General features: G+C 41.5%; 1 protein-coding gene across 1 annotated transcript; it reads left to right on the forward strand.

Annotated features, from left to right (window-relative positions):
- Positions 1–924: 924 nt before the first annotated feature.
- fbxo45 (F-box protein 45) lies at positions 925–9,730 on the forward strand. The gene is made up of 3 exons (XM_034171505.1): positions 925–1,429; positions 8,316–8,672; positions 8,822–9,730. The coding sequence occupies exons 1-3, from the start codon at positions 1,103–1,105 to the stop codon at positions 9,005–9,007; spliced, it is 870 nt and encodes a 289-aa protein (XP_034027396.1). The 5' UTR covers positions 925–1,102; the 3' UTR covers positions 9,008–9,730.
- Positions 9,731–11,974: the final 2,244 nt, after the last annotated feature.

An 11,974-nucleotide genomic window follows, 5' to 3' on the forward strand; every position in this document is an offset into this window, starting at 1 on the left:
GTGGTTTGTGCCGCATCATCGCAGCTCGCAGCGCGGCGCACCGACCGTCCTTAAAGGGGTCCTTAAAGCTGTAGTTAAAGTCCTTATTCTCTGTGAAGCCCGTAAAATTTTCACTGAAAGCCAGATAAATTTTTCGAATGGTTTCTAGGTGCCAGTCTCTAACAGCTTCTGAAAAAATTCTGATGGAAAAAAGTCCTTTTCATTCCGCCATTTCCAGACAATGAAAATCCGACGAGGGGGCGGGACCACTCCTTCCACAAGGCATGCTCACAGGCGAATGACGTCACAGACAGGCGTGGAAAAACTCACGCATGCGCACGAGGGTTCAAGCATGTCTGACGTAAAAACATATGAATGAAATCCATATAGTTTTTGAAAAAAATAAAAAGGTACGATACTTTATGGACAGACCTCGTAGCTTTAATCTGATTACTGATTTGGAAAGATTAATGCTTAGATTACTCGTTACTAAAAAAGTAATGCATTACTAAGTAACGCGTTACCAGCATCACTGCAAATGACAAGGATGTGTTTTAGCCATTATATAAAACGAGTGTTTTTACATTCTTTAAATGGAACAAATATTTAATTCGCCGAGTTGAATGGCATGAGTTCAATGGTATGAATATTTCACTGAACTCAAACATATTTGTATAACAGGAGATGGGGGAAGAACATAATGTTGTGGATGTACTATTTCCGTGTACAGCCCAACACACTGCACCAGAGTCCTTACAGGTCATAAAATATATTTCCTCTCAGCACAAGCTACACTTCACCTCACAACTTATAAACACTGTATCTCCGTAATTTTATTCTTAATAATGTAAATCCACAGATAATTACACTAAATCCCTATCCGTGTGTTTTTTGACGAACGGTGTAGTAGTTGTATCTCTTCCAGGACCTTGGCGCATCGCTTCCATTCAGCCATGATTGAACTGGAAGGAGTCGCTTCCATGCTGTTGTGATTTCAGCGCGATTCAGGCGTGAATTAAGGCGAAAATGCTGCTAGTTAACTTCAGTTAAGCAGACATTCTGCGGTAAGAGGGGGGAAACTCTACCTGCTCGGCTGGCGTCGTTGTTAAGAAGCGGAGCTGTAATGTCTGGGGCGGCCGGCGGAGGAGGAGCAGGCTCCGCCTGTCTGGGTGCAGCGGCAGCCGGGTGCAGCTCCGCCGGCTCTCTATACGCTGCTGCGGCCGGAGGAGGCGCGGGGGTGGCCGGGAGGCTGCCGGCTCGGGTCCTGGAGCACGTCTTCTCCTACTTGGAGCTGTCGGACCTGATGCGGTGCGCGCTGGTGTGCTGGCACTGGAACAACATTCTGGCGGATGAAAACAGCGAGGTGTGGCGCAGCCTGTGCACGCGCAGCCTCAGCGACGAGGCGCTGCGCTCCGACATTCTGTGCAACCTGCCCACATACAAGGGCAAAGTAAGTCTGCTGCAGCATGCTGCATCCTCACAGGGACACGGGTTAATCAACGGCTCCCAGTCCTGCTGTTCAGCCCCCGCAAAGACGTTTGTTTTGAAGCAGCGGGCGGGCACACTCACCGGCCATTTGATTAGGTACCCCTGTTCAAGCAGGTTTCTGCAGGTAGACATGGTGTATTTCATACTATCTGCAGCCGATGAAGTTCAAATCATGCAGTGGGAATAAATTGTGAATTAAAGGCTTACTGCACTAGGCAATCTATGCCGTGTCCAAATGTTTGGCCCCCATAAAGTCCAGTTCGTTTAGCCAGTGTGAGCTCTCCATACTTACATACATACACACATACATCCCTGTTCCACTTGCAGAGGAGGTATGAAGCATGGTTCTGTTGGACTTGGGTGCTGTACACATGTAGTGTGATTGCTAACCATGCCAGAGCACAGATTTCGACATTCTGTCAATTCCTCTTACATGACTGTATACATGGGCAGCAATAATTCAGAATCAGAATTTCTTTATTGTCCTGTGAAGGCAATTTAGTGTTGCAGCAGGAGCACACAAAATACAAGGTACACAATGATAATATTAACAGTGAGAATAAGACCCAATTAAAAGTCTAAAATCAGGCATAATAAAAATTACAATATAAAAAAAACACCATACACAAAATCACTATCAAATGTTCAGTCCAGAGTTCATGCCAAAACTGTCAAAAAAAAAAAAAAAAACACTACAAAGTATTGCAAAAAGTGCAATGTATGGATGTGCAAATAAGCAATAGTAGTGCAAGAAAAACAAAATCAGCTAAGGGGTAATTGCCATTAAGTAATAAAATTGCACCGGGGATAAACAAGATCTGAAATCTTTTAGTCCTCCTCATAGGAGCCCTAAAAGGATGACCTGAGGGCTAAAGCTCCAGCTCTTGTTTTCAGTGGGTGATTAGGACAATCCAGAATAGCATTAGCCTTTTCTCAGGACCTGTCTGTTATAGATAATTACCCCGTGCTGCTGACTTCCTGAGATTTTACCAGCAGTTTTAACAAGACTACCAAGATGACTGTTGTTGGAACAGTTCAAGTTTCCAAACCATGCAACAATACAAAAAGTTAAAACAGATTCAATAAAACTTCTATAAAAGAGAGTCATCATCTCAGAAGAAACATGGAAGGTTCTCATCTTCCTCAAAAAGAACACTCTCTGCTGAATCAACATGAGGTTTCTCAGCAAAGTTTTTTTTATCAAGGCCCACATCCAGATATTTGTAGTTCTCCACCATCTCAACATCAGCACCTTTGATAACAGTTGGTGATGGGAAAGAGGTAGACTTCCTAAAATCAATAATCATAGCTTTAGTTTTTGACACATTTAATTCCAGAGAAGACTCATCACAACAGGAAACAAAGTCATCAGCAACAGGCCCATGGTCCTGCTCATATCCCTGAAGAAGACTAACAATAACCGTATCATCAGCAGACTTTAAGATGTGTCTGTTACTGACGCTGCTACGGCACTCATTAGTGTACAAAATAAAGAGCAGGGGTGACAAGCAGCAACCCTGAGGAGAGCCAGTAGAAGAGGAGTGCACACTAGAAAAAACACCGTTAACGCTCACACACTGTGACCTGTAAGTTAAAAAGTCAGTTATCCAACTAATCAGGTGAGGATCAAGTTTAAGATGATGGCGGAGCCTATCAGCAAGCAGAAAGGGTTGTATGGTATTGAATGCTGAGGAAAAGTCTATGAATAAGAGTCTGGCATGTGTCTTCTGCCCCTCAAGATGCCTGAACAAAAAGTGCAATAATGTTACAACTGCATCCTCTACACCTCTGTATGCAAACTGCAATGGGTCAAGCTGTTGTTCAACATGCAATAAAATTTCAGACTTGATTATCTTCTCAGAAGTCTTCATCAGTAAAGAAGTCAGAGCTACAGGCCTGAAATCATTGAGTACCTTGGGGAAGCCACTCTTTGCTATTGGAACAATAACTGAATGTTTCCAAAGCTTGGGTACTTTATGCAGCTCAAGTGATAGTGAAAAAATATAGTGGAAAATGCTGCTCAGCTGATCCTTACAAGTTTTTAATACTTTGCCACAGATATTGCCAGGTCCAGGGCTCGTAGCCTTAGTTTTCTTAAAAACATTTGCCACATCAATAGAAAATGCTGGAGACATAGACAGAGTATCTTTAAAAACACCCATCTGTGCAGTAAAATTCTGATTTTCAAATTGAAGATTCGAAAATCGGTAATTCAATTATTTACCTTATTCTGAATAAGACTACATTGAGAATATGGTGCTTACATTCAATGGCCACTTGGGGGAGCCTGTCCCAGCAGAACCTGCATGTCCTTGGAAGTGGAAGGAAGCCGTAGTACCCAGAGGGAACCCACACAAATACAGGGAGAACATTCAAACTCTATACAGAAAAGACCAGGTGGGAATTAATACCAGGAATTTCTTGCTGTGAGGGAACAGAAATAACCACTCAGCCACTGTGCTACCCTGCATGTATTCCCATAATCAAACAGAATACACCGCATGCCTTAATCAGATTATTGCATACTCTGATTATGACCTTTTCAGGTTAAGTTAACCAGAAAATGCTGTTTACTTGTAAGAAAAAAAAAGTCACTCCAATCTCTGGATGGTGCTGTACCTCAAACAGAGAGAAAAAAACAATCAGGTTGCAGAAAGACAACAAATACAGTATCATTTCTCAGAATTTAAAAACATATATATAAATAAATACTCTTAAATTGGTTTCACATTGCAGATTTTTGGGCCAGACTGCCTTCCAGATTTCAAAAATGAGGAAATCAGGACTAATTCATTACAATAGCAGTTTAAGGTTGTGTATCACTTTATTGTACAGTAAGATAGTGCAGACTGCATACAATATCAAATGCAGCCCATGATATGAGAGTTACTGGGCATGTGCACAATGGTGCTGTCTAAAATCTATGAGCTAAAGCTCACGGATATAACAAGATTTCCACAAAGCAAAAATATATCTGTTAGCTTCTGAAAACTGTCTTCTGCTGAAGAATGCAGTATGCCTTTCTTGGGAATATGGTGGGTTGTTATGTTTCCAGAGGAGACAAAGAGGTCAGCAAATGTTGGGTGTAAGAATGCACAGCCCCCACCACACACATACCACATAAACACACACTGAATGCTGCACTTTGCTGCCTGGTTCTGTCAGTTTCACCCTGCTGCAATAAAATCCCCACCACTTACTCCAAAATATAACTGAGGAGCCAAATCTATACTCAACAAAAATATAAACGCAACACTTTTGGTTTTGCTCCCATTTTGTATGAGATGAACTCAAAGACCTAAAACTTTCTCCACATACACAATATCACCATTTCCCTCAAATATTGTTCACAAACCAGTCTAAATCTGTGATAGTGAGCACTTCTCCTTTGCTGAGATAATCCATCCCACCTCACAGGTGTGCCATACCAAGATGCTGATTAGACACCATGATTAGTGCACAGGTGTGCCTTAGACTGCCCACAATAAAAGGCCACTCTGAAAGGTGCAGTTTTATCACAGAGCACAATGCCACAGATGTCGCAAGATTTGAGGGAGCGTGCAGTTGGCATGCTGACAGCAGGAATGTCAACCAGAGCTGTTGCTCGTGTATTGAATGTTCATTTCTCTACCATAAGCCGTCTCCAAAGGTGTTTCAGAGAATTTGGCAGTACATCCAACCAGCCTCACAACCGCAGACCACGTGTAACCACACCAGCCCAGGACCTCCACATCCAGCATGTTCACCTCCAAGATCGTCTGAGACCAGCCACTCGGACAGCTGCTGAAACAATCGGTTTGCATAACCAAAGAATTTCTGCACAAACTGTCAGAAACCGTCTCAGGGAAGCTCATCTGCATGCTCGTCGTCCTCATCGGGGTCTCGACCTGACTCCAGTTTGTCGTCGCAACTTCGCACAGCCATTGAAGAGGAGTGGACCAACATTCCACAGGCCACAATTGACAACTTGATCAACTCTATGCGAAGGAGATGTGTTGCACTGCATGAGGCAGATGGTGGTCACACCAGATACTGACTGGTATTCCCCCCCCCCCCAATAAAACAAAACTGCACCTTTCAGAGTGGCCTTTTATTGTGGACAGTCTAAGGCACACCTGTGCACTAATCATGGTGTCTAATCAGCATCTTGGTATGGCACACCTGTGAGGTGGGATGGATTATCTCAGCAAAGGAGAAGTGCTCACTATCACAGATTTAGACTGGTTTGTGACCAATATTTGAGGGAAATGGTGATATTGTGTATGTGGAAAAAGTTTTAGATCTTTGAGTTCATCTCATACAAAATGGGAGCAAAACCAAAAGTGTTGCGTTTATATTTTTGTTGAGTGTACTTTAAAGCAAAAATTATTTATTTCAAGATGTACTGAAATAAAAGAGCAGCCTGTAAAATTAAAGTAAGATGCATGGTGTGCTAGCTCTGTCCGGTTTTCATTTGTTCTTTCTTTCTTTCTTTTAAATACTGTTAGAGGTGTAATTTTACATCTTAAGCCTGAGTTGTGCTTCTCTGTCTCCTCAGCTCTGTGTCGCTATGTACCCTCTCCGAGCCCCTCTCCATAGCCTGACGTGCACCTCCCAAAAATTGAAACTACGTCGAAACGACAAGGGCTGTGATTTTCACTTTTCTGGTTTCACTCCTTCCTCTCCCATCAGACTTAAAAGTTTCTGCAGTGCACACATGGATTACATTTCGATCATAGTTCCAATAGAGAAATATTTGGCAGAAAAGTCTGCAAATACAGTAGTGTTCAGAATAATAGTAGTACTATGTGACTAAAAAGATTAATCCAGGTTTTGAGTATATTTCTTATCGTTACATGGGAAACAAGTACCAGTAGATTCAGTAGATTCTCACAAATCCAACAAGACCAAGCATTCATGATATGCACACTCTTAAGGCTATGAAATTGGGCTATTAGTAAAAAAAAAAAAATAGAAAAGGGGGTGTTTACAATAATAGTAGCATCTGCTGTTGATGCTATAAACTCAAAACTATTATGTTCAAACTGCTTTTTTTTTAGAAATCCTGTGAATCACTAAACTAGTATTTAGTTGTATAACCACAGTTTTTCATGATTTCTCCACATCTGCAAGGCATTCATTTAGTTGGTTTGGAACCAAGATTTTACTTGTTTACTAGTGTGCTTGGGGTCATTGTCTTGTTGAAACACCCATTTCAAGGGCATGTACCCTTCAGCATAAGGCAACATGACCTCTTCAAGTATTTTGACATATCCAAACTGATCCATGATACCTGGTATGCGATATATAGGCCCAACACCATATCAACTCAAATCAAATCAAATCAGTTTTATTTATATAGCGCCAAATCACAACAAACAGTTGCCCCAAGGCGCTTTATATTGTAAGGCAAAGCCATACAATAATTACGGGAAAACCCCAATGGTCAAAACGACCCCCTGTGAGCAAGCACTTGGCGACAGTGGGAAGGAGTAAGAGAAACATGTCCATATCATGATGCTTGCACCACCATGCTTCACTGTCTTCACTGTGAACTGTGGCTTGAATTCAGAGTTTGGGGGTCGTCTCACAAACTGTCTGCGGTCCTTGGACCCAAAAAGAACAATTTTACTCTCATCAGTCCACAAAATATTTCTCCATTTCTCTTTAGGCCAGTTGATGTGTTCTTTGGCAAATTGTAACCTCTTCTGCACGTCTTTTATTTAACAGAGGGACTTTGCGTGGGATTCTTGCAAATAAATTAGCTTCACACAGGTGTCTTCTAACTGTCACAGCACTTACAGGTAACTCCAGACTGTCTTTGATCATCCTGGAGCTGATCAATGGGTGAGCCTTTGCCATTCTGGTTATTCTTCTATCCATTTTGATGGTTGTTTTGCGTTTTCTTCCACGCGTCTGTTTTTTTTTTTTTTTTGTCCATTTTAAAGCATTGGAGATCATTGTAGATGAACAGCCTATAATTTTTTGCACCTACGTATAAGTTTTCCCCTCTCCAATCAACTTTTTAATCAAACTATGCTGTTCTTCTGAACAATGTCTTAAACGTCCCATTTTCCTCAGGCTTTCAAAGAGAAAAGCATGTTCAACAGGTGCTGGCTTCATCCTTAAATAGGGGACACCTGATTCACACCTGTTTGTTCCACAAAAGTGACGAACTCACTGACTGAATGCCACACTACTATTATTGTGAACACCCCCTTTTCTACTTTTTTTACTAATAACCCAATTTCATAGCCTTAAGAGTGTGCATATCATGAATGCTTGGTCTTGTTGGATTTGTGAAAATCTACTGAATCTACTGGTACCTTGTTTCCCATGTAACGATAAGAAATATACTCAAAACCTGGATTAATCTTTTTAGTCACATAGCACTACTATTATTCTGAACACTACTGTATGATTAACTTTACAACACGGAGTCCAAAAACAAGGACGCTCAAATGACCAGGAATTCATGGAGGGGGAAACATTGATTTGGAGGTTGATGATTGTATAAAGAAATGGAGGTCATTGAGAGACAAATTAGTCTTGAACAAAGGGGAAAAAAGACCAGGAACAGTGGCGATGCATGTGGAAAAGTCCCTGGCTTGTTCTTCCTTTTGCGCCCCTACTATTCTGGTAGTAAATTGCAGTACGACACCCACCAACGTGATGGAGAACTTTGAAATGGTCGCACCCAAGTCAACATCATTGCATAGCCACAGAGTTACGGAGTTGTAGAAGCATAAATCAGGCTTTAGTGGAAATGTGTTCTTTAATGAGCTACTTTTTTATACAAGTACTATACTGAAGACCTACAAGTTGATTCGGCAAGGAAATAAATGTGTACTTCTTGTCCTCCTTTACAGCTCAAGGCTTTCCAGCATGCTCTGAGTTCACATGATTGTTCACGCAATGTTTACGTGAAGAAGAATGGGTTTACCCTGCATCGCAACCCCATTGCCCAGAGCACAGATGGCGCACGTGGCAAGATTGGCTTTTCGGAAGGGCGGCATGCTTGGGAAATCTGGTGGGAAGGCCCCCTGGGCACAGTAGCAGTTATTGGCATTGCTACAAAGCGGGCACCAATGCAGTGCCAGGGCTATGTGGCACTGTTGGGCAGTGATGATCAAAGCTGGGGCTGGAACCTGGTTGACAACAATCTGCTTCATAACGGGGAGGTGAATGGCAACTTCCCGCAGTGTAACAATGCGCCAAAATATCAGGTACAGCCAACAGGCACATCATTACATTTTGTCATATTTAAATGTTATGCTAAGTGGCCCAAATAATTTAATTTTCTGTTGCCTTTTATTGATTAAGTTGGTCTTTGTTTATGTTTCTAAAACCACAGCGAAACTGTGTTTGTCCTCAGATTGGTGAGCGAATACGAGTGATTCTTGATATGGATGACAAGACATTAGCCTTTGAGAGGGGCTTTGAATTTCTGGGAGTAGCATTTCGTGGACTGCCCAAAGCCTGCCTGTTCCCAGCTGTATCCGCCGTGTACGGGAACACTGAAGTCACCATGGTGTACCTGGGAAAGCCTCTGGATGGGTAGACGCTGAATAACCCATGCCACCACCAAAAATAACAGGACAATTGAGGGACTGATTGACAATCCTGTTTACTGCATCTTTTGAGGAAGCCAAACGCACATATTTCTTCCAAACAGAATGATTTTAATCTCAGACGTTGGGATTTTTATGACAGAGGGTCATGAACCTGCAAATTTTTGGGGACTGGCCACACTACAAGAAAGAAGGATGGATGTGGACTGTTTTTAGATGACAGAGGAAACATGTATTTCTTTTCATGTGTTTCAGTTTAACAGTCAGGTCTGGGAGCATGCACTGACGCCACAATTGGTTGGACACTACAGAACTGCCTTTGGTACTGGATGGCAATCACCCAGGTAGACAACTGGTCCATACCCACTTTGCAAAAGTAACCACCTGTCTGTTGCAGCCAGGTGAAATGTGGGTGACCCCCTTGGCCTTTTCCAGTTGGTGAGGTTCTCAACAGTCCTGCAGCTGGAGAAGGCAAATATTAATTTGATCATTTTAACCAGTGCCAGGTAAACATGAAGGGTTTTTCCCATTGATTCGGGGAGCCAATGACTTTTTGGGTTTGTTGGGCATCCCTTCCGATTTCACTGCCTATGCTGCAAAAACGCAGTAGAATGTTTTTGCAACTTTTTGTTGAATGCCATGAACAGTGCATGTTCATGCACTCGCATGCCGCCAAATCCTGAAACCATCCGTACATACAGTAAGGCAGGTTTCAAAAGTAAAAGTGGGATGCTTTGTCACTGTGCGGTTTCCACATAGCTGCAAGTATGACTGACTTCAAAGAAAGCAGATTTAACTAGAAGCAGACATTTTCTAAAAATTAATGATTTCAGTCTCAAAAAAATGAAGTGTGTACTTCTTCAGTAGAAGATGAGTACTCGCCCAGGGCCAGTGGTAATATTGGGTCCTGAACACAGAGATAGGTCTCTCACAGGCTGCAGTTGGAGAGTAAGTTTTAAGTATTCTTCTGTGAGTGCCCCCCAGGCTGGTGAAATTACAAATATGGTGGCGCACACTGGTCTAAACCCCCAGAACATACTGCCGAGCCACTGGGCCAGTGTTACTGTCTTCAATGGCCAGCTGTTATATGAATTTATGAAAACAGCTCTTTAAGAATGAACATGTTTGAAAGGCTAATAATAACTGGATCATAATGGTTTCATGCCAGCAGTGTGACCTGTTATATTTGAATATAAGTAAACATGGAGATGTAATTAACTATTATACATGTGCATGGATGCTGCCACATGAACTGTAACATCTGGTGAAACTATACCTGTGTCATGTTAATGTACATCCTTTTTAATGTGCTACTATAGTATTATACACTATTTATTTCTTAGGTTTTATCTCTATGGTACTATTGATACTGTATGATTATGAGACTTGCAAATAAAGTGCATAGTGCCACTGTTAAAATAAATGTTACTTGATGCATGTGCACATAATGTATGTTTGTCACGCTGATGGGTTTTCCCACTTCCTACTAGTTTGCACTTCTGTAAGTTTTTATGATTCAGAACTATATTGAATGTTTTTCATGATGTTTGCCTTCCTGGTGTGTGTGTGTCACACAGTATTTAGTGCAATTACATTCTTTCCTTGACCTATTGCTGTTACATCACCTTCAGCACTGAAGCTGTCACTTTCCTTGTCAAAAGAAGTCATAGAGCCACTCGCTCAGTGCACAAATAGGGTGACTGATACTGGAATGCAAAGCAGAAATCTTAATCTGCCCCTTTCTAAATAAGTTGAACACTTAGGTGTTTAGGCTGATGAATGAGATATATTTAAATGTATTCTAGTTTGCAGGTACAATACATTCTGCTGGGATAAAACATTGCATCTTCTTCCACAATCAAGTCTAACTTGTTACTATGTGTCATGACAACAGATGATTGAAGAATATAAAAGTTTGTAACTGAACCAAATTTCTAGAGCCCAAACAATACAGTTTTTGTTTTTTTGTTTTTTTTTGGAGCCTATGCTATTAGGGAGTAAAAAGATATATCTGCCAATATATACAGCAGGCAAAATGAGTATTGAACATGTCACCATTTTTCTCAGTAAATTAATTTCTAAAGGTGCTTTTGACATGACATTCTCACCAGCTGTCAGGAACAACCCAAGTAATCCACACATACAAAGAAATGAAACCGCAGATGTCCACAAATTAAGTTATGTGTAATAATGTGAAATGACAGGGAAAAAGTATTTAACACCTGAAGAAAGGGAGGTGAAAAGACATGTAAAGCCAAGACACCAGCTGGCATCTCTCAGTAATGAGCAATCCTGCCCCTTGTCAGTGTAAATTAAAGTCGGTTGCTTCAGTCCCACCTGATGGCCTGTAAAAATGTGTCTCATTACCAAGGTGTCACACAAGAAATATCTCATGATGGGTAAAAGCAAAGAGCTCTCAAGATCTTCCCAAACTAATTGTTGCAAAGAATATTGAGTATTGGTTGCAGAAGGATTTCTAATCTTCTGAATGTTCCAGTGAGCACTGGGGCCATAATCCAGAAGTGGAAAGAACATCATTTCACCATAAACCGGCCACGACTAGGTGCTCCTCGCAGGATTTCTGACAGAGGAGTGAAAAGAATTATCAGAAGAGTTGTCCAAAGACTACTTGTGGAGAGCTTCAGCTTCAGGTTGACTATTTTCTTAATTCAAGTGTTTCATAACAAAAGATTTATTACTTCTGATAAATGCATGGAAACAACTAATATGGCAGAGTTTGATCACTGATCTTTATCTTAGGACCTGTGGTATAACAAGCCCACAGATCCCCCTTTCCAGTTTTATTTGAATTATTCACCGTTATTCATTTATTCATGTTCTATACCTGCTTATTCAGTTCAGGGTCATGGGGGAGCTGTCCCAACAGTTCCATAAACGGACAAACACCTTCACATCTGCGGTCAATTTTAAAGTTTGCAATTCACCTAACCCGCATG

The sequence above is a fragment of the Thalassophryne amazonica genome, chromosome 1 (genome assembly GCF_902500255.1).
Source record: "Thalassophryne amazonica chromosome 1, fThaAma1.1, whole genome shotgun sequence".
NCBI classification, from domain to species: Eukaryota; Metazoa; Chordata; class Actinopteri; order Batrachoidiformes; family Batrachoididae; genus Thalassophryne; species Thalassophryne amazonica.